We start from the raw sequence: 23358 nt of genomic DNA, 5'->3' as shown, positions 1-23358 counted from the left end.
CCTAAGAGAGATAGAAGTTGGCACTGGGCCTTGGAAGAAATCCTCTGTTTGTGTCTCAGGGACCAGCTCTTGCAGCCTCCTGAGAAGGTTGTGCGTGTGTGTGTGTGTGTGTGGGGGGGGGGGACCAAAGACTCCAGGACTTACCTGGTTCTTCCACTTCCCAGTGGAGAGTGGGTGCGGGTGAGGTGTCTGTTGCATGTGATTGGGTATTGAGCGGATTCTTGACCTCCTGTTTGCTCTTTTTTTTCTTTTTTTTTCTTTGCTTTTTGGAGTCACACCCGGCAATGCACAGGGGTTACCCCTGACTCTGCACTCAGGAATTACTCCTGGCGGTGCTCAGGGGACCATATGGGATACTGAGAATCGAACCCGGGTTGGCTGCGTGCAAGGCAAACACCCTACCCGCTGTGCTATTTCTCTGGTCTCCTGTTTGCTCTGGAGGCCTAGCCTCAAGGCCACCTCAGAGGGACCGAGTTACTCACCTGTATAGCTGGAAGAGTGAGAGAGCAGAAAGCAAGGGAGACTTCCTGATGCTTCTGGGCACTGATGGGGGCGGGGGGGGGGGGGGGGGAATGCAGCTCCCCTGGAGTCCCTGCATCTCTGCCTTTCTGAGCTCTCAGTGCAGTTGGCCAGTTTCCTGCTCCAAAGACAAAGTTTCCTGGTGTGTAGGAAGTGTTCAGAATTGGACACATCTGCGGGTTGGGGCAAAAGATAAGAATAGGATTTCCCCTTCTCCTTGTGTGCCTGTCTTTAATATGAAAGGATTTGACAAATACCAAGTCAGTAACAGCACTTCAGTGTAAAATGTTGCATAGTGTGAATTCAAAGGTAGAGTTAGGCCGGTCTCTACCTTGATTTCATTCCGTCTGCGTTAATACCATCTGGGTTACTGTCATCTTTTCAGTCATTTCCTTCAAGGCTGTTTGCTCTGATGTTTCGGAGATAAAGGGAACTGTATGTTAATTGAGCAATTAGCACTTTCAAAGACACTAAAGGTCACTACCCTGGCGACTGCAGCTAATTTGCTCAGCCTTTACAAACCACTTCCACTTCCTTGCATTGAGTGAGCCTCTGAAAATGTAGCGCAAATTCTCTCTTCTCCCCACCCTACCCCAGCTCGTGCTTCCTTCCGTTCTGCTGTCGAGCAGTTTCTTGTGCCATTTCTATCATTTCTTGTTAATGTAACTTTATTCAGCACTCGATTGGTGCATGAACCTGGGCCCAGTGGTGCCAGGAACACAAAGATGAGAAAAAGTCACCCGCTTCTGAGTCATCAGCGGGTGGGACTGATCACAATACATTCAAATAAGGTTTAGAGCTGGCCATTTGCGGGGGACGGGAGAGTTTAGGAGAGGAGGGGGTACCGGTGAAATTGGTGTCGGTTGTAGTGGACCTGAAGGAAAGAAGGGCCGGACCTGCTCTCACGCACTCAGGTATCAGTTATTTTCCCTCCCTCTTACAGCCATCTAAGGCATGTTGGGTTATTTTACACAGAGGACACTGACACAAAGAGAAGTTCCAAAACTTGTCCGAGAGCGCACAGCTGAGTGGTACTGCTGGGAGTCCAAGCCAGGCACTCTCTCTCACAGTCCCCTACTGTGGATGGCCCTGGGGTTGAGGAGTTTGCAGGTAAATGAAGGTTTAGGCTGTGGTTAGGGATGCTATACGGGGGAGCTTGGTGGAGTGGATTTTGGTAGAAGCCCTGAAACACCCCACATTGAAGGGGGCGATTGTAGCAGGAGAGGGATAGAGTCGCGGTTCAGTCTCTGCACTCTTTTGCTGGGTGGAAAAGTGCATTTCATTCAGCATTCAGCGGGCAGCGCTGGACTTTCCCAGATAGAAGGATCAGCCCCTGTTCTCCCTCCCTTCAGCCTGGATCTGGCCTGAGGTTCTGACTTTGCTTCTGGAGTTGATGAGTGTGTTTAGGTTTCAGCTGTCCTCTGCTGTTGGCTCTCCTTCCCTTGTCAATTATATTTCTGGAAAGAGTTTCCTGGAAGGTCATCTGCACTACTTTTATCTTATCTTGACGTCCCCTTGGCTCCTGGTGGTTGTCTGCATCTCCATCTCCACAGGAGAGGTGTCCTCACCAAGGTGTCGGACTGGCTTGCCTCCAGGGGGACTGCTCAATCCCCCCCCCCCCCCCCCCCCCCCGCCCTTCACTGTTTGCAGTTGCCAGTGGTTGTGCTCCCTGGGCCTGGGACATCTGGTAATGTCTGGAGAGTTATAGGTGTCACAGTCGGAGGGAGTGATGGGATTGGCATTCAGCAGGGGGCCAGCTGGGTGTCTTAGAGCACACAGAACAGATTGCACAACAAAGAATCATGCAGCCCAGAGTCAGGAGAAATAACCTGTGTCACCTGGTGGGGCTTTCTCAGCCCTCCTTTCTTCCAGCCTCCCCGCCACTAGCTTGGTGCTATTCTCTCCCGGCTTCCTTTGGTGAATCGCCACTTCATTCCTTACCAGAGTGGAAGGCCGTCCTTCCAGCCACGGCTTCCTGGATCTTTTCTCACTCTTGGCGACCCAGTGGGCTAGTTCCTCAGTCCCAGGTGCTTACTGCGTCTCTGGGCACGTGGCTCCACATCTAGGTTCACAGCTTTTCTGGAATCTCAGGCTCGGATGTGTCTATCCGCCTAGTGCCCAGGCAGATGCGAAGTAGGACCTGCTCAAAAAGCTCCTGCGCAGACCTGCTGCTCCTGGCCCTGCTGGTGTCAGTGCTCAGTTCCCGAATTTGTTCCAGGGGACCTGTGTGAAGTGGGGAGAAGAAGAGTGGCAACCTCGAGAAGGGAATCTATTGCTTTTCTCTCTACCCTTTTCAGCCACTTGGGGAAGTGCCTGAGAACACTGAGGACTGATAGAGTGAGGGACTATATGGGATTGAACCCTGGTGGACCGTGTACTCTGTAGGGCAAGCAAACGTCCTACCCACTGTACTCTCGCTCCGCCCAGGTTTGGACTTCTTAAGCTTACCAGCCGTATATTCATCCGCAGATAACAGAACACTCCCAGTGTCCTTGGCACAGCGTTCTGGAGGAAAGGGGTTCCAGAGAGGGCAGTCTCATCAGCAGAGCTTGCATTTTGCACCTCTGGCACAACAAAGAGGCTCAGGGGGATGATGGTTCGTCCCTCTCTGCTCGGCCGGCCGCGGGGTGGGGTGGGGGGCCCAGTGCGCAGCTCATTCTCTTCCCCTTTGTGTCCCCCGCAGAGGCCCCGTGCGCCACGCCCCTGATCTGCAGCTTCGGGAGGCCGGTGGACCTGGAGAAGGACGACTACCAGAAGGTGGTGTGCAACAACGAGCACTGCCCGTGCAGCCCCTGGATGCACCTGCAGTGCTTCTACGAGTGGGAGAGTAGCATCCTGGTCCAGTTCAACTGCATCGGCCGCGCGCGGAGCTGGAACGAGAAGCAGTGCCGCCAGAACATGTGGACCAAGAAGGGCTACGACCTGGCCTTCCGCTTCTGCTCCTGCCGCTGCGGCCAGGGCCACCTGAAGAAGGACACCGACTGGTACCAGGTGAAGCGGATGCAGGAGGAGAAGAGGAAGAAGGCGGGCGCCGAGAAGAGTGCCGGCCGGCCGCCGGGGGACGCGGCGGGCGGGGAGGAGGCCAAGAAGTGCCGGGCGCCGGCCAAGCCCCCCAAAGGGCTGAGCCACGAGGGCCCGCGGCGGCACTCCATGGACCGGCAGAACTCCCAGGAGAAGGGCTACGGGCCCCGCTCGCCCTGCGGCTCCCCGGGCCAGTCCCCGCCCGCCGGCTACTCCATCCTGTCCCCGGCCCACTTCGGCGGGCCCCGCGCCTCCCGCTACCTCGGCGAGTTCCTCAAGAACGCCATCCACCTGGAGCCTCACAAAAAGGCCCTGGGCGCGGGCCACGTGTTCCGCAACACCCACTTTGACTACAGCCCCGCGGCGGGCGGCCTGGCGGGGCACCGGGGGGCCCACTTTGACGCGCCCATCCAGTTCCTGCGGCGCCTGGACCTCTCGGAGCTGCTCACCCACATCCCCCGGCACAAGCTGAACACTTTCCACGTGCGCATGGAGGACGACGCCCAAGTGGGCCAGGGCGAGGAGCTGCGCAAGTTCATCCTGGCGGCGCTCAGCGCCAGCCACCGGAACGTGGTGAACTGCGCCCTGTGCCACCGGGCGCTGCCCGTGTTCGAGCAGTTTCCGCTGGTGGACGGGACTCTGTTCTTGAGCCCGTCGCGGCACGATGAGATCGAATACGATGTTCCTTGTCACCTCCAAGGTACAGAGGTGTCGGAGCACCCGCTCTCCCTTCTGTTCCCAGAGGGACTGCCCAGTGCGTCAGCCTGACCCCGGGCCCTTTTGGTGCCGTTTGCTACTGACCGGTATCCTGATGTGTGGCTCTGTCCTGGGAGGGATGGGCGCGGAGGAGGGTGGCATGTCCCCCTCCCTTCCACCGTCCCCCCTCCCCCCAAGTGCAGTTGTGGTGCCTATTATGATTCCGTTCTGAACAAATGCCAAGAAGCAGTTGCTGATGGTCGGTCTTCCTAGCCAGGAGGACATGCAGAGAGGGAAATGTGGGATTCTGCCAGTTCACACTTGAAAGCCCGGGTGAACCGCCCAGCAAGCTGTGCATTTCTCTCTGGTCTTTGTACATCTCAGTGTGTGGGGATGTTGCGGGTGAGAGAGCCAGAGTGCTTCCAGAGGAGTGAGCCTTGACATTTTGAAAGATGCTCAGTACAAGCAGAAGAGAAAAAAAGGAGGCTTTACCTGAGTGTTGGGAGGACCCACAGCACCTAGGGGACAAGGACAGAGATAGCCATCAGGAATCGAGTCATGGGTGGGGAGGGGAGAAATCTCAATTCCTATGCAGCTGTTGACTTTATTTGCAGAGGGCAGTCGTGACATACACTGTTCCTAATTTGAATGCGGGAGTAATGTAGTAAGATGGCCCAACGACACCTACATTCTGTTCCCCAACCACTGCTGACTCAGTTTCCAGACACACTTCCAAGTCCTAAGTGATTCCTCAGGTTTTTGCTATCATTCTTTAAAAACTATAATTTTATTTTTCCAAATTTAGGCATTACCTTTAAACTTTCTAGTCCAACAGTTGAGGGCTTTCATGCATCTCCTTGTTTTCTCAGGATAATATATCACAGTCTTTGATATATATATATATTATATATATATGTATATATATATTTAAATGTGGCCCACACCTGGCAGAGACCACATGGAACCGGGGACCCAGCCTGGACCTCCCAAATGCAAAGCAGTTGCTTCAGCCCTTTTAAGTTCTTCCTTGGGTCCTTGATCAAATTTTTCATGGTTTTTACTACTGCGTAAAAATTTACTGCTGTATCAAGAACACGTTTGATCTTTCCAATACAGAGCGCTATAGAGACACATATTTGTATTTGTAACATTGATAATTGCTTCACATTTTTGTTTCATAGACATTTTTCTAAACGTTGATCGTTCCTACTCTCTACCAAGTGCCAAACACTTGTTGAAAACATTTCCATTCCCTCACTCCTTTTTTGGGGTTTGTTTTTGGGTCACACACACAGTGGTGCTCAGGGCTTCTTCCTCCTCGCTTTGTGCTCAGGAACCGCTCCTAGGAGTGCTTTTAGGGGGGACCATATGTGGTGCCAGGGGTTGAGCCAGGGTCGGTTTAGTGTCAGGCAAGTGCCCTTAACCTCTGTACTATCTCTTTGGACCTCATTTTTATTCTTACAAGACATTCTATGAAAATTCTTTTCCAGAAATTTACCTTCTGGAGGCTTTCGTCGTATTGCTCCTGTCCTAGGGTATTTGGGACCTGCTGTACTATATACAGCCATCCCTTTGAAATTCTCTCATTTCTTTCCTCTTTTATTTTTAAATCTCTCTTTATTAGGCCCTATATTTTCTTTTTTCTTGGTCTGTTCCCTCAGTTTGTTAGGAAATATGCCCAGGAGCTCTCTGAGAAAAGAGTCCCTGGGAATACATGTTTTGAGACTTTGAAAGTGCAATAGTATCTTGACCCTGAGCTTTTTACACTTGATTGCTGTTTGGCTGGGTGTAGTCTCCCAACTGGGAAGGCATTTCTTCTCTGCTTTTCAGTGTTCCTATTCTTCCTCCTGTGCTCTTATTCCTCTTCTCCACCCTGGCAGCTTTTAGGTCTTCATCTTTTGTATCCTAGGGGTTATCTCTCTCCCATTTGCAGTGAAGAGAGCTTCCTTGGCGTTTTGACTTGGTGAACTCACCGTTTTCGGTTGGGGGAAATTTTCTTTGGTCAATTTTCTTTGGTAATTTCCTTGTATTTTCATTTAAAACATATAACTATTAATCAGATATTGGGCCTCTTTAGGTTGAGCCCCTTCCCCCTTTTTTTTTTAAAAGGAATTCTTTGTTTCATATGTTTGTTATTTATGTTTTGGACCACACTGGTGGTCAGGACTTACCCCTGGCTGGTTCTGTACCGAGGGAATCACTCGTGGTGGGGCTCCGGGGACCATTCCTGGTGCCAGGAATTGAATCTGGGTCAGCAGTGACTTCGATCGCAGCTTCCTGTGGAGGAAGTTGAGCATCTTTTTCTCCACACAGGGCTTGGCATCATTTCTGTTCCCTTCAGATCCCCAGAGTAGGGGTCAGGCCCAGACTTGGGTGAGATAGTCTCTGCTTATGGTGGGAAGGTTGCCTGGAAAGTCTAGTTGCTCGTATGTCCCATTTCAGCACTCTCCTTGCCCTCCTCTAAGCTTGCTGTCCAGCGACAAGACCAATTTCTGGCACATTGTGGTGAAGGGTGCTGGTACTTCAGTTTCCTTCCTTCCTTCCTTCCTTCCTTCCTTCCTTCCTTCCTTCCCTCCCTCCCTCCCTCCCTCCCTCCCTCCCTCCCTCCCTCCCTCCCTCCCTCTCTCCCCCTGAGTGGGATATTTGTAGAGTGTGTAATCACAAAACGACTAAGAAACCTGCAGCTCTCTCTTGCCGCCTGCGTTCAGTGATCTTGGGCCGCTTCCCCACCCGGGACGGCCTATCCCATGGGCGGACGAAGGAGGAAACGAGGGCCAGGCTGGTTGGTGATCAGTTCGCGTTTATTCCATTCTCTCCTCGTGCCTGTTCCAGTCTCACTAAGCTTCCCACTCCCGTCTCCTCCTGTCCCCCTTGCTAGTCTATCTGCACTCGACTCACTGCTTTGGTCTCTCTCTAGTCTGTCTTCATCTCCCCACATTGGGGATAGCTACCAGATCCAGGTCCCAGGTCCGAGTGGGATAGTTGTAGAGAGAAGTGGGTAGCCATACCTTCATTTTATATGGTAGTTTTTCTATTTTAAGACTGGAAATGGTCTTCACGACTTCATCATAGTAGTTTTCTGCTTGCTCTGTTCTGATGGACAAGTTCTTTTCATTGAATCCATTTCACCCATCCACCATCCATCATCCATCTCATCATCCATCTCACCCGTGAACTTAATAATTCTGTGCCTGTACTGGTTATTATCCTTCCTTACATCAATTTATAATCTTTTGTAAAAATCTCACAGACTTTGCTAAGCAGGAGATACTCGTATGACCAGTAGAGTTAGTAACACCTAGATAAAGGTAAAGGTAAAGGCCCTCCCGTTGATCGTCGACTTGCTCGAGCGGGCCCAGTAACGTCTCCATTGGAGACTTTGTTGTTACTGTGTCTGGCATATCGAATACTCTCGGTAGCTTGCCGGGCTCTCCGAGAGGGGCGGAGGAATCGAACTCGGGTCGGCCATGTTGGCCGCTTGTAAGGCGAACGCCCCACCGCTGTGCTATCGCTCCAGCCCCCTAGATATTTCAGACCAAAGCAGCCCAGGATTTCTAAGGAGGTAGAGGCATGTATCTGCCTGGGTAATCCAAGGAAGGGATAGGAGGCATAGGTCAGAAGGTCGCCTGGATTACGGTAAGCAGAGGAGCTAGCAACCTATCCTTGTCAGAAGGAAAGGGAACAAAGGAATGGGGATTTAAAGAAGCTGGGAGACAGGTAAAGCTGAAGAGAAACTTTGGTTAGAGCTGAGGTTCTAGAGAGGAAAATGAGTAGGGCAGATGGAGATCAGATTGTGGGTGACCTTTTAAGCTACAGTAGGAAATTGATCATATTTATGAATTGAAAGGCTTGAAAAAATTACATGATCAGTAACTTAGTGGGAAAATTGTTTGAAATGGGTGGAGCCTCTAAAGTGTTAAAAACATTTTTTTTAGTCTACTTGGAAGTGAGAGAGTAACGGGTAGTGACCAATGGAAATGAGAATTGTAATTATCTGGAAGAAAATTGTTTTTTTTGGGGGGGGGAGAGGATATTACTGAAAGACATAGCCCAAGGCATACCCGGCAGTGCTCACCTGGATATCTCCTGGCTCTGCACCCAGGGATCATGCCAGGTGGGGTTCAGGAGACCATAGGGGCTGCCAGGAATTAGGCCTGGGTTGGCTGCGTGCAGTGAGCGTGCCTGCTTGCTGTAGGGCTTCTCCAGCCCCGGGAGGATGTTATTTTCGGACGAGGCTTCCCAGGTTTCCAGTGATGCTCGCCCTGGCTGTGCAGGCCGGATGGCCCAGTGCTTGGGCCGCTCACGCAGTGCCACTTGCCTTCAGCAGTGCTCAGGAGGGCCGGGCAGTGCCAGGGAGTGAACTGAGGGCCTCTGCACGCACATCCTGGGCCCAGCCCTTTGAGCTCTTTCCTCTTCCCTGAAAGAATTTATTTTAAAGGAAAAGAAAAATTTAGTTGGGGTTGGAGGTTGTGACTTTTCAGTGGTGTAGAAGGGAAGATGAATTCTTGTGGCACACTGTGACCTGGGGCCTGATAATTGCAGTGAGAGCATCTGGGAAGGGACTCTGGGCTTAGGAGAAAGGCACTGAGGAACTGGCGTAGGATTTGGGTTTGGACGGAAGCTGGGATTTGTGTGTGTGTGTGTGTGTGTGTGTGTGTGTAAGCATGTCTAGCAAGCGCTCTAACAAATCAGCATGCGGGGGACTGGAGCTGTAGTACAGCACTTGCCTCGCGCATGACCAACCCAGGTCGATCCCCGGCATCCTATATGGTTCCTCGAGCCCTGCCAGGAGTGACTCCTGAGCACAGAACCAGGCAGAAGCACTGCCGGGTGTTGCCCCCAAACCCTAAAGAAACCGGAAATTAAATCAAAACTAATACCTGAGAGGAACGCCAGGGAGCTTATTTTAGGATCGTGATGGAGCAACTCTTTACTAAAGAGTGGAGGAGTCCTTGTTTGGGGGAAGAAAGAGAAGTGGAAGGAAAAGCATGTGGAAACTTGAGGGAGTGGGTGGAGGAGGGCGAGGATGAGAAAGTCCCGGGCACCCCTGCACGTGCACGCCCGCTCTCATCCACAGGTTTGGGCCGCCGAGATCTCAAGATGCTCATTGGCCACAGCTCAGCTCAGACGAGGCTGTGCATCAGGGCCTGGCGAGACAGGGCCACACGTCTCTGCTTTGACCGCCACATTTCCTTCAACTGAGTCCCAACAGTGAAATGAAACTTAAACCTTAATCACTTAAAACCTGAAAGCTTTCCAACTGCGGTAGAAAGGCCACTTGCTTGCCACAGGACTCCAGACTCTGGTGGATTCTTTGCCCCTGAAGTAGTTTGTTGCCAGTGGTTGGACTGTGGGGCTCTCATTCCTTTGCCCCTTCCCCTTGCTGCCCTCTCCAGCCTCTGGCTCCAGGGCTGTTCCCGGTCTCTTCCTCTGAGGAGTAAAACTTGTGTTTAGTTTTAGTAGATCATTAAGATTCATCTCATTATTTTACTGTGCTATTTTATAGTCTTTTTTTTTTTTGAGCTCTGCCAGGGATTGAACCCAGTTCTTACACATGCCAGGCATGTACCCAGTCACCGAACACTAGCCTGAATATCATCTGCATTTTGTGTGTGATCTCACACGCTAGAGTTTAGAAATGTCATGTTCTTTACATTCCTGTGTATGCAGCAGTGTGGAGATCGTCTGGGTGAGGAAGTTTCCATGAGTTCAGATGTTAAGATTCAAGCATGTGGGGCCAGGGGTCCGTGGGCCCTCGTCTTTCAGCCTCGGGCTTAGCTGCTTCCTTTCTCTGTGTACTTGGGTAAGCCTCTGAGCGTCCCTTCTGACCATGTGGGGTGGAAGTTGCAGTGTGAGGGTTACACAAAGCGACTGATGTAGCCTCACACAGCACAGCACCAGCCCTTGGGTGAGCACGTAGCCCACGTTTTCTGTCTCCATCATCTCTGTCGTTGCTGCAAATAACACCTGAACTTGTCTATCTCCGCCCCACCCTTCCTGGCTGTAACCCCAGGAATCTTCGTATGTTTGAGAACTGCAGTAAGTCTGGAAGGGAGACTGGGAGCAAAAGTATTCCCCAGTGACTCCTGGGAGACTTGGAGCAAGTGCTCCCTGGCTACCCCGAGTCAGGGTGACACAGTGCCCTAGAGCAGAGTTCGGCAGTATTGCCAGGAGCTCTTGTCAACCAGGTTAGATATAAATTCTTTGGCTAATAATAGGCCCCTATCCATCACCTGGCACAACTATACAGCATAGCTACAGTGCCTGCCACATTCCAGACGTTGTGGCAGACTCTTAAGCCCACAGGGATGGAAGACCATGGTTCCTGCCCTCCAGGCGGGATGCGCGGAGCCATGTAATAAAACTAGGCAATGGGGCTGTTTCCCCTACAGGACCTGACCCTTCTCTCCAGTGGAAGGACAGGCCCGTCTCTCCCCTGCAAGGTGCATTCACATTCTCAACAAGAAGCCACACAGGAGACTGTTCTCCCAGGGAAGTGTTAGCACAGTGGAGATCTTGAGCCCTGTGGAACATGTGGAGCTCCCGCCCTTCCCCATTGTCCAGGCATGTTCTGGACAGCCCGACGCTTTCCTCGTGGTTTGACCCTAGGAACACCTTTCCTTTATAAGCCCTCACTGTAGATTAATATCGAAGGAATGGGTTGTGACTTTAAAGTGCCCAGCAGGGTAACGGTAAGGCACTTGGCTTTGCATGTGGTCAGTCCTGGTTCAATCCCCAGCACCACTTAGGGGGTCAGTGCTGAGCCTCTGAGCACTGTGCAGTGTGACTGAAAGCCCCCACCCTGCTCCCAATCAGCCAGTTTCAAATCGAGGGAATAATTCTGAAGTTAGATGCGGCCCTGATGGAGCAAGTTTGGAGACAAGGAAGTCACAGTAAGCTTGGCCGTGGTATTGATTCGGGGCTTCTAGTCCTCTTGACTTCTGGCTTGTCTGTGATGGGACTTACCCATGGCTGAAACCTTACAGGTGGGTTCAGTCTCCGCATGTCATGCACAGACTTTGAGGTGGACGTCCTGTGTGATCACAGGCTGGTAGCGAACATCTGCGGCTCAGCCCATTCGAATGTCTGTGTTGTGAATCTGGCAGCTCTTAAGAGGGACAGTGAGCTGAAGCTCGTATACGTATTTGAACTTCAGATGCAGTTTGCTGTTCGGAAAAGGGCAACTTGGCTGTAGCCAACAGCTATCACCTATTTTGCTTTTTTTTTTTTTTCAAACATGGATTCAAATGACCAAGTGTTTGTTTCTAATTGCCAGAGGAGCCATTTGTTTTTACCCTCTCTGGAGACCCAAGGTGAGTTCCCCGCCGGCCGCTCTCAGCCTCCTGTCTTCTGTGCACAGGGAGGCTCATGCACCTGTACGCTGTGTGCGTGGACTGCTTGGAAGGGGTGCACAAGATCATCTGCATCAAGTGCAAGTCGCGGTGGGACGGCAGCTGGCACCAGCTGGGCACCATGTACACCTACGACATCCTGGCCGCCTCTCCATGCTGTCAGGTTGGTACTGACCCCCTCAAAGCCCACCGTGTGCGATGGCCAGCTTCTGGCCCCAGCAGAGGCCTTTGAGGCAGCCCTGCGAGGGGGATGGCTGGGAGGGGGATGCCGTGAGCAGATGCTTCAGGGGCCCTGGAGAGGAGCTGTGGGCACGCCCGGGCAGCCCTCTGGGGGGGACGGAGCAGCCAGTAGAATGGGGTATTGTAGGCCAGGGAGTGGACAGTTTCCTGAGAAATGTTTCCATTGTGTCACATCCCAAGAGCAACAAGGCCTAATCCTGTGTGCCCACTTACAAAGTGGGAACTGCCACTTCCTGTGTCTGATGGAGTGGTGCCTGCAGTTTTCTTTTTGCTTTGTTTTATTCTAGCATTGTTTTTTGTTTACGCTAAAGTTAAATCGTTTCTGGTAAGGTGACGCTGCTGTTGAACGGAAGAACCAAGTTTTGCTTTCTTTAGGAGTCAGGATGTTCCTTTTTCTTTCTTTCCTTCTGTGGGGTAGCACAGCTACCCCAGTCCACCTGCTCTCTGAGGTTAGCGCAGATGACTTGTGACACTTAAAGCCCTTTTAAGAGGAACTTCCTGATGCTCTCAGAAGCATTGTGATGGCTCTGTCATTAGGAAAAGGGCAAGTATTAACAAACATGAAACTGCCTTAAGTAAGTTGCATGTACAGGAAAAACGAAGCTGACTGCTTGGAAGTAGAGTGCGTGGTGTATTTCTAAGATGCACTTGGTACATAATTCCTTAATACTCATGGCGGGAGAGAATTTTTTTCCTGTTGGTCAGTGGCCACGTCAGGCTTTTAACATATAAATATCTGATAAGCATTTTATTAGTTACCACAGTTTCATATGCTTAATATTGTGGTTTGATTATATGTGTGTGTCTGTGCTGGGGATCAAACCCAAGACCTAATATAGTTAAGTCATGAGTGGTACCATCGAACCACATCCCCGGCTCTGTGGTTTCACTTTCGTAGAGGGACTGTTCTTGCTATTAGTAGTTTATTCAGATATTGGACTTTGATGTTAGGATTAAAAGATTGTCAGGATAGCTATTTCAGCTGTCTGATACTGAGGAGAGAAATATGGTTGTAAAAGACCTAAGTGACCATTCATAGCCAGTTATTGAATTCCAGAAAGGACTTTTAATGTTTTTAAGATATCAGTTGCTTTTCATTTAAAATTTTACTCTTGGAAATAAGGTATCTTTTGGTTCTTCACTGAGCCTTTTTAAAGGCTATTTATTTTATTTTATTTTTTTTAATTTTTTTTGAAGTAACATTTATTGGTTTATCTAGTGTCAGGGTTGGAATGAAGGTTCTAATCCTTTTTTTTTTCTTTTTGGGTCACACCCGGCGATGCATAGGGGTTACTCCTGGCTCTCAGGAATTACTCCTGATAGTGCTCGGAGGACCATATGGGATGCTGGGGATTGAACCCAGGTCAGCAGCTCAGCCATGTGCAAGGCAAACGCCCTACCCACTATACTATACCTCCAGCCCCTTTTTAGGCTATTTAAAGGGGAATTTGAATTTAACTCAGTTACGGATTGTTAGTCCTGCAGCGGCCAGATGGTGTGTGATCTGGAGTGTGCAACTGCTGGTCAAATCCTTTTACTTCATTAGCTTGTGCTTCTGTTACCTCATTTGAAATTCGTAGATGACTACCTACTACACAGGAGTGTTTGAGGGCAAACTGAGATTATACTTTTCTATTAAATCTTAAAATGAATTTAGGTGGAAGGTCTGTTGTATTTATAATTGCCGGCTATTCACCTAGGCCTTGCACCCCTTACTGAAAGCCTCCTCTCGTGGGGTACTGCTCACGAGACCTGCATGGGAAAGATGGAGTGAGTGTTCTGGTGGGCTCCCGAGCTCGGGGGAAACGTGTCTATTCTTCCCCTATGTCAGTTGTATTTGAATTCTTTTAGGGACATTTCAGAAAATGTTTGTTACTGATTTATCATTGGTCAGTACTATAAAATTTCAGAGTATATAGCTTTAGAGCTCTCGCTCTCTCTCTCTCTCTCTCCCTCTCCCGGGCATACCATACTCAACACCAAAGTTCCACACCATCCCACCAAAAGATCCCTCTATCTGGTGCTCCCCATCCCCTCCCCTTTCTGTCTGCTCACCACCAGAGTTCTCACTGACTAGTGTATTTTTTTTTTCCCCGGTCTTTTTGGGTCATACCCAGTAATACTCAGGGGTTACCCCTGGCCCTGCACTCAAGAATTACTCGGTGGTGCTCAGGGGAACATATGGGATGCCGGGGATCGAACCCAGGTCAGCCGCATGCAAGACAGACGCCCCACCCATTGTGCTATCACTCGGGGCCCTGACTAGTTTTTTTTTTTAAATTGCCTCCCCCCCCTCCCAGTTACTAGTGTTCCACAAATGAGTAAAACTGTGTAGTCATTATCTTCCACGTTCTTATTTTACTTAGAATTATCACCTCATTTCCTCCATTTTGTCCCAAAAGGCAAAGTGTTGTCTTTTCTAATAGTAGAGGAGTATTCCTCAGTCTTTATCACTCTGTGGGGCAGGATCCTACAAGGGATCATGTAACTGAGTGTGAGGATTGCAAAAAAAAAAAAAAAAAAAAAGTTCTAAAAGAATTTTTAGAACTTATCAGTAATGTTTGATTTGTATGACTTTTATATAGCGATGTACTTGGGATTGCATAACAAATTTTTAGGAGCAAAGGGGTTGCAAGTGAATAAAGCTAACTAAATTTTGAACTCTACCACAGCTGTTTAGCTATTGGTCGATTTACATTAAATCCAGGTGGGAGGGGTGCAAATGTCAAATTAGTGTTTTCATATCCTTTGAGCGAATGCGTCAGTGTGGTATCTCTCAATCATATGGTAGGGAAATTTGGTTTTTTTTTTCTTTTTGGGTGGGCTGGAGTGATAGCACAGCGGGTAGGGTGTTTGCCTTGCCTGCGACCAACCCGGCCGATCTGGGCTCGATTCCTCTGTCCCTCTTGGAGAGCCTGGCAAGCTACCGAGAGTATCTTGCCTGCACGGCAAAGCCTGGCAAGCTCCCCGTGACTTATTCCATATGCCAAAACACAATAACAAGAAGTCTCACAATGGAGACATTACTGGGCCCGCTTGAGCTAATTGATGAACAACGGGAGGACAGTGCAGTGCTACAGTGCTTTTTGGGTCACACCCGGCAATGCACAGGGGTTACTCCTGGCTCTGCACTCAGGAACTACTTCTGGCTGGGAATTGACCCCTGGTCGGCTGCATGCAAGGCAAACGCCCTACCTGCTGTTCTATCGCTCTAGCCCCGGGAAATTTGTTTTTTTTCATCAGAGAAAATGCAAGTGTAATTAGGACTAGTTGAGAAAGAGCCTGGTTTAAAATAGGGTTCATATTTGCAGAGAAGATTAATAGAGGTGTGGGTGAGAGAAATGGGCTTCATCGATGCTGTCCAAAATCTTGTGAAGTTGGGGTTTCCTTTGAGAAGAGAAGCTTGGTTGGTCCTCTCTACCAGGTGATGAAAGTGCTAGCAGCTGTGATACACGTCAGGAAAGAAGTCAGGAGTCCTTCATCTTTCTGGCTGGTGATGAATACTTAAAAACAGTCTCTTATTGGGAAGCTAGCACAGGGCCAGGGCATGGGCATAGCAGAGGATCCGCATGGCCTCCAGAACACCAGTGGGGATGGCCATGGATGCCCTGGTCGTCCCCACTATGCCCAAGCAACACCATGGCGGTAGGCCCTCTCACTGAGAACCATGCAGCCTAGTTGGTCGAGAATGGCAGGGAGTGATCTCAAGACCCCCCCCCCCCCCATCCCAACCCCTGCACTCCCCCACAAATGCATTTATTCTGATGCTTCTCTCCCATGGTGGTTTCCTTTTTTTTTTCTTTTGTTTCCCTTTTTTTTGCTTTTTGCACCCAGCGATGCACAGGAATTACTCCTGGCTCTGCACTCAGGAATTACTCCTGGTGGTGCTTAGGGGACCATATGGGATGCTGGGAATTGAACCCGGTCAGATGCGTGCAAAGTGAATGCCCTACCCTCTATGCTATCGCTCCCAGCCCTTGTGCTTTCCATTCGTGGTGATGAAAGCAACGCTTCCCTGAGTTTATAGCCACCTTCCAGTGGCTATAAACTCATTGGTAGGCTGAGTTCCCCCAGGCTACCAGTCTCCCCACTGGGGCACGCACGGGCGACACTGCCCGGCACGGACGCGGCGCTGACTGTGTGTGCTTCCTCTCCAGGCCCGGCTGAACTGCAAGCACTGCGGCAAGCCCGTGATCGACGTGCGGATCGGGATGCAATACTTCTCCGAGTACAGCAACGTCCAGCAGTGTCCGCACTGCGGCAACCTGGACTACCATTTCGTGAAGCCATTTTCCTCCTTCAAAGTCCTCGAGGCTTATTGATGAAAGCTTTGCTTTTAGTAATAGCTATTTTATTGACATTACTTTATTACATATCTTTTCTAGGGAAACATTCTGTGACGCGACTTTCTTTTCTAATTTAAAGGAGAACCCCTTTGTGTCACACGTGCCACTGAATCGGGGGCCACCCGCCGCCCTCTTGCCTCCCGAGTGTTAAGTCTGTGGTCATGGCCAGGGTCCGAATGGGTAATGCTGAGTTGTGAGGTGGCGGTTCACTATCACAAAGAGTCTCTCGAGCAGCTTTTGAGGTGGGGGTGGGGGGGACCATATGGGTCTCCCTCTGCTCACTGCACGAGGGAGAAGGTGGCTATAAACTAAGCACAGTAGGAGTTGGGAGGAAACTCTTCCTGAGAACACGAACTGTCTCAAGACCCACGCTGGGACCTCTGGGGCTTGGAGAAAAACCGGTGACAAGTGAATGTAAGTCTGTGCCTGGAGAACTGGCGAGGCCCGAGCCTGCTCTGGCTTGGCGTTGTGCGTTGCGTATGCAGTTTCCCTCCCTTGATAGTACTCGGAAGTGAACACAAGCCCTCTTCCCGTCACGGTTGTAATCTAGCAGTTGGTTTTCATACTAAAACTAATACCCAGATTACCAGGCAAAAAAGCTACGATGCTGCAAATATTTTTTTTTTTTTTAGGTATGACCTGCAGTAGAATTAATACGACATGAATTTGGCAAGGAGACCCACTGGGCTCAAGAGTTTCACAGCCAAAAAAAAAAAAAAGTCAGAACCCTGCTGTTTGAATTGCTCGCATGAACTTCTAAGGAGAACCCATGAATATCATTATTTGATGGTTTTCTGTTACTGTTATTCATAAAAGCAGTTGTTAAAATTACTGATTTCAGTAGGTGGTACTGATTTGAAAACTAATCATTTCCACACTTAATTCCCTTTGCTTAATTAATTGCTTGCAGTCATGTTTTATCCATTTTATACCGTGCTTCCAAAATTAAAAAATTTACCCTAGGAAGGAAAGGAAAATTTTGTTTGGAAAGATAGTACAGAGTAATTTTTAAATTTCATATTTTTTTTTAGTAAGTTGTCTCATTTTGGAAAAACCACTGATCAGTGTATGACAGTATATTTGGGAATAGATTATTCCAAAGATCCATATGACACCTTACTGTTAGCAGAAAAACTTGGTGACTTAAAATAACTTGATTAGCCTGAGCTTTGGGTTTTTCTGGAATAACAACCTATGTCCACTAGATCTTAGGCATTTAAATAGAGGGGCCTGCTGGAATTGGTATATGTGTTCTCAAAAAGAATTTGATAATTCCAAATATGCTGTGTGAATATGCAAAAAGAATGTAATTTTATTGATAACCAAATTTGGGATTATATTAGCATTTTGTGATACACATTGATTTATGCCATTTTTTTTTTTACACAGTTGATTTTCTTGTTAGCAGCATTTAGGCATTATTGCAAGTAAATTTTAGTTCCCCTAAATGAAATATTTGATGCTTTGTTTGAAATACCGCTTCATTTAAAGGAACAGTTTATCAAATATTATACTTCATTTTCCAGCTTAGGTGATTATCATTTGGTTTAGCGCATCTAGTTTGGTGCTGTCTGATGATCTGGGAAAAAAAAATTTATAATGGGGAAAAATACTCAATTCCTATAAAGCAGCAGAAATTATGTGCCTGACCATATTTGATAAAACTAACAGAGGTCTATTGGAAAAAACCCTCGCAGATTAGTCTTTAGCTAAGAAAATCATAATTGTGAATTAGCTACTTTCCTGTTAATTCTCTCATGTACCCATGTACTAAATTTTGACTAGAAAAATTAGTAATCTCCCCTTGTCTTCAGAGTGCCATTTGGATTTTATTTCTGGATTTAAATGTGTTATGTTGTTCTTTTAACTTCGATTTGTACCTGCTTATCTTGGTGTTCTGAGGCTTAAGTTTACATAAAGATGCACTCTGCGATCTCCTCAGCCTGCATTGCAGTATTGTATCTTACCTGTTCTGTCTTTTCTTCTCTTCCTTCTTTCTTCTTTCTAAACAAGAAGTATGAATGTGGTTCACTGTCATCGAGGGCTAGAATTTGCTTTGGACCTTTACACTGATGACAAAGTTATAAGTACGTAGATGCTGCACATATACAAGACCTAGGTGTAATATTTGGGAATTTTTTTTTTGTTTTTGGAGAGGGGCAGGGGGCTTTCAGGGTATTACATTCTTGCTTAAAAGAGAAAATATGGCTGATCTGAGAATAAAATATAATTACTATGCAGGTGAAGTACAAATCTTATTTTAGAAATATGCTGCTCTCACTTTTTTCCATATTTTCTCAAAATTTTTCTATTTTGATGCAGATTGGAATATATCAGAAAGATTGTTTTTGTTGTGGTTTAGATATTAAAAATACTCATTTGTTTTATGCCATTTGTTCTACAGAGACTCTTTTTCTGTTTTCCTGATGAATTTTTTAATAACATGAACCACTCATAATTTCAAAGTGATTTCCCATCTATTCTAACTTCTTATCACTATTATTCAAGTTTCTACTTTGAACAAATTTTTTGCTTTAGTTTAGGGAGAAAACTTTCTGTTTATCTCAGTGTTTAACTTCAGCTGGAAAACTTTCTGTTTATCTCATCGTTTCCATTCAGGCCAACTCTTCTGCTTGCATCTGAAGTAGCTGATATGCTGAATTCCTACCTTAAAAGATGACACGGGCCATGAAACTGGGGTGTGAGTGAATCATTTCATTATAGTAAGAAAGCACCTAATAAAAAAAGACCTTTCGTGTTCACCTTTTGTAAAAGAAGTTCATTTTTGAGAGTAAAAGTTATTTTCATACATGTTTGAGGGAAACTGATCAGGAAAGAATACTACCAGGTGTTTAAACTGTAAAACTAACAGCTGTTTGATTTAACTTATCAGACCACCCATACTAACTTGTGGAAATCTATTGCTCTGTAAGGCCAATATTTAACATACACTCGTCAGTTCTCCTGTGCCCAGATCAGTAACTCCAGTTTGCTTTCCTATCTAGTCTCATGGTAGCAGCTGCTGAGTAGGTTCAGCTGAGGGTGAAGAGAAAGTACTCTTGTTCAGTGTTTTGGTTCCTGTAAGAGGATGCCGCCCAACGCAGCTCATCTCTGTGTTCTGTTGAGTTTATTATTATCCCAGGTAAATGAAAGAAAATACAGCGATGGGCATCATTAAAACCAGCTCGAAATTATATTCTTGTTAGTAAAGATTTCTTGTTAAGATGTCTTGGATTGCACTTTTGTTAAGGGAAGATATTGTAAATAGTTAACGAATGTTGATAAAAATGAAGCATTTGGTTCTGGAATTGTGTGTGATGTTAGAAGGCTTCTGTTTGTGAAATGTATGTATTAAAAATAATAAAATTTCAAAAACTAACACTCGTATGTTTCACTTTTATTTGTTGGAATTTAGGTGTTTTTGAATTTGGATTTGTTTGGGCAAAAGAGCACAGAGAACACAGATTTTGATCATTATTCAGATAGTCATTTCAAAGTCACTCCAGTTAATAAAAACGGCAAACTGTGCTGTTTGGAAGTAGCATGTCACATATGTGTGCCCTTTGAAGCAAACTTCACATTCTGTAGAATAGGTTGCTTCTACATGATTGCCCCGAATTGTTCTGTTTTTAGGGGGTGCTATTGAATAATCTTCAACACATGTCTTTTGGTTTCTAGGCTTATGCCTTCTTTATAATGAAAAGATTTTATTACAGGCTTCTTTATTATAGGAAAATGAAAACTGAGCTTCAGTAAAACTTCCTTTATGCACTGTGATCAGTAATGGTATTTCTTTTTTCTATACCAAGTTGAAATCCACAAAAACTTTAGGATGCAAGAAATGGATACAGTTAAGTAAGAAGTCCCTTGTCTGCCCACTTAGTCAAAAGACTGTTCTTTTACTTATTTATGGTAGACATTAGAAGCACAAATTTAATGTTACTTAAAGGATGAAGGACCCAGGATATTGTGATTTCTGCTAGAGTAATTTGTATCAATAAAATTTCCTTGCAATCGTAAGAAAAGTGTAGTTTTCACTGTTGAAGAAAACATCAAATTATGGTGATTGATAAAGAATTAAGCTTAGCAGAATAAAATTATTTTAATGATTTCTATTTAAATATTGTTTATATTGCTGTGACTTAATATTTTTAGCAATTAGACTGCTAAATGATTTTGTAGGGAGTTTCTTGAACAAAGAGTTAAATTTTGGAAGAAAAAGCATGTCTTAAGCTTTTGTCTCTTGCATGTTTTCTAAATTCTCTATACTGAGGTAAAATGCTGCATAGTTGTGCTAAGTGAAGTGTATTTTTAGGTATATTTTTCTTCTTAATGACAGCCTTTAGCATTGTAGTAATTATATAAGCCTAGTCTGGTTTTGTTAAGCCTCAGGAGCCACAAAAACAAAAACAAAAAAAAACACAGCGCCTTGTCATATGGAATTCAGTAGAACAATCCTGATTGCATTTGTCATTATTTTAACAGAATGGGCCATGTAGCACTATTTCTGGTGATGAACACAGTGATTGGTTCTCATATATTTGATTGCATTTAGATTATATCGTAAAGTCAATTTCAGCATGCTCTGATAAACATACTTTATAAGGAAGGCTAAAACCCAGAAAAGTCTTCCCCAGACAGAATTTAGAGATGCCAGAATTTAGAGCAAAGCTGTTTTTGTTTGTTTTTAAATTTATGAAATACACTCTTGCTAGATTGTACTGACTGCTGTACTTACTTTAGCGGTAAGTAGCCTCAGAGAACTTACATCTTAATGAATAAATTCACAGTTAATGGCTAACTGGAAGCTCAGTCTTAAAATGAGACTTTGAAGTGGATGCTTGTTTTCTGGTTGAGCTGTAACTTGGAGCTTGGTTTGCCAGGGCAGTAGGTTTAAATGATATGTCAGCCCTTGCTTCAGCAACACAGGAGCAAAAATGGAAGTAATTCATTCAATAAGGGTGAAAGCGCATGTGAGAGCAACCCCTATTTTTAAGGAAAATGAATCAAGACTTTTATTTTTTTTCAGTGCCTAAACTAATTTTTTTTATTTTAAAATTTTATAGTTTACAATCTTTGATTACATTTAATATTTGAACACCAATCTTACCACCGTTACATCTTCCCACTACCATATTTCGAATGTTTCCATTCTGAATCCCAGCCCTGCCCCAAAGCAGAACTGAAATAGTGTATTTTGTATAAAACAAGACTTTTACAAAAGAAAATGGTGATTAAAGTCAATATTGCCTATTGCCTCTACTTTTGTGCATTAACTTGTTAACATCTGTTCACTTTGTCACGACTTTTGAGGAAAACTGTCAGAGTGTGAGATGGCATTTTAACATTTATCCTGAGGATCCATCATTCATTCACTTGGGGATCTGACTTTGAGATGTTCTTAGATTCAGAAACATCAGATTAGATCAGAGAGAAAGTATATTAGGTAAGCCTCTTGCTCTGTAGGCTGACCCAGGTTTTATCCCTGGCACCACATGGTCCCCTGAGAACCTCCAGGAGTGATTCTTCAGCACCATCAGGTATGGTCCCGAACCAACCAACCGAACAAAAGGATCAAGCTGTTGAGTTCAGTAAGCTCTGATCTAATTGGAGCAAAGTTTTTATTTTCAACTAACTTCTCTTAATCTTTCACTTTCAGTTTCTTGCTACCTTGTTCAAAGTTGAACTATCTCTTTTTGAGTTGCTAAACCTTATTACTGTTTATTTGAATCCCACAGAGCCTTGGCAGCAAAGTGCTGGTTCTCAGTTTTATTTTAGAAAATTCATTTGGGGGCATAGTTTAGGGCCATCCTTGAAGTAATTAGTGGTATTCCAAGTCATTGTGAAACTATGTGTTAGCAGTAAGTGTCTTACACATTGTTGTTCATTGGTTGGAAGCTCTAGCTGTAAGGACCCAGTGATAGTGAATGTGAACCAAGGAAGTTAATTCAGGCGCAGACCCTGGGGTAGGGTTTCCTGAAGCATCCGAACTCCCTGGCTTTAGAGAGAATAGTTTAGTCTGGTTTTAAGAGGAACAAGGGCAGTGGGAGTCCCCTGAGGCTATCGTGAATGTTTCAAAATGCTTAAGGGAGACCTTAACATTGCCCATGACAAGACTGCACAGGATATCTAAAAAGGTCGATTTATTTTTGGCAAGAGTTACATAACAACCTTGGTTATCTTGCACTGCTCAGAAACACATGCCTTTGATCAATAATACACAAGAATGCAAATGAATAACTACATAACTGCTAATTTTGTAGACAGAACCTTTGTAAATAAAGACAAGGTCATATCAGTTGGGGAATGATCTTTGATAATGGCAGAATTGAGAAAATGTCATTTTCAAAAGTCCGCTTTTTCTAACAATTTTACCCCTTGTGAGCCTCTGCCTTATTTCTGTTCCTTTCCATTCTCTTTCTTTCCTTGCCCTTTTCCCTAACTTTCCTGTTAACAGCATTTCTTAACCACTGAAACATGATCAAGTATATTTGACATACCCAAACCTCAGTAAGTAAATACGTTCATATGTTCACTAAAATATAAGTTATCTATATCCTAGCATAGAGATAGACAAGTTAATGGAAGGTTAGAATCAGAAACACACCTACACTCAAATATGTGAGCACCTATGTTTGTTAAATGTGTAAAGAAATTCAATGAAGGAGGGATAATTTAATAGTTGGGTCTGGAATAATTTCATAAATGTGTACAAAAATTAAATCCACTACATTTAAAAAAAACCCACAGAGTGGACCAGAGAATCCAAATGTAAGTTTTTTAAATGGATAAATTGATTTCAGTGAAATTAAGAATTCCTCAAAAGACATTTCAAAGGGAATAAAAAGATACTCCTGCAATCCTGCTAAAGAGGAAAAAAGGATCTGTATTCATAATATATGAGGAACTTTGTAAAATGTAATAATATAAGTCAGTTGGAAAAAATATTTTCAAACACTGTCAAAAATTATAAGTGAACACAGAAAACCCTCAGGATTGCTAATTCTTTATTTTTTAAAAATTTTTTTGCTTTTTTTGTGTGTGTGTGTCACACCCAGCGATGCTCAGGGGTCACTTTTGTCACATGCACTCAGGAATTACACCTGGCGGTGCTCAGGGGACCATATGGGATGCTGGGAATCGAACCCGGGTTGGCTGCATGCAAGGCTATACTATTGCTCCAG

General features: G+C 45.9%; 1 protein-coding gene across 1 annotated transcript in view; it reads left to right on the top strand.

The window, feature by feature from the left end:
* Window positions 1-19553, top strand: part of HECA (hdc homolog, cell cycle regulator) — a 62951-nt gene extending 43398 nt beyond the window's left edge. The window contains exons 3-5 of the mRNA XM_056126241.1: window positions 3203-4240; window positions 11597-11751; window positions 15986-19553. Coding sequence (XP_055982216.1) covers window positions 3203-4240; window positions 11597-11751; window positions 15986-16150 — 1358 coding nt within the window. The 3' untranslated portion in view covers window positions 16151-19553. The remainder of the gene's footprint in view (window positions 1-3202; window positions 4241-11596; window positions 11752-15985) is intronic.
* The last annotated feature ends 3805 nt before the right edge of the window (window positions 19554-23358 follow it).

Source organism: Sorex fumeus, unplaced genomic scaffold (assembly GCF_029834395.1).
Source record: "Sorex fumeus unplaced genomic scaffold, SorFum_2.1 ptg000061l, whole genome shotgun sequence".
Taxonomy (NCBI): Eukaryota; Metazoa; Chordata; class Mammalia; order Eulipotyphla; family Soricidae; genus Sorex; species Sorex fumeus.
The sequence above is the reverse complement of the archived record's forward strand: the minus strand, read 5'-3'. Positions and strand labels throughout refer to the sequence as shown.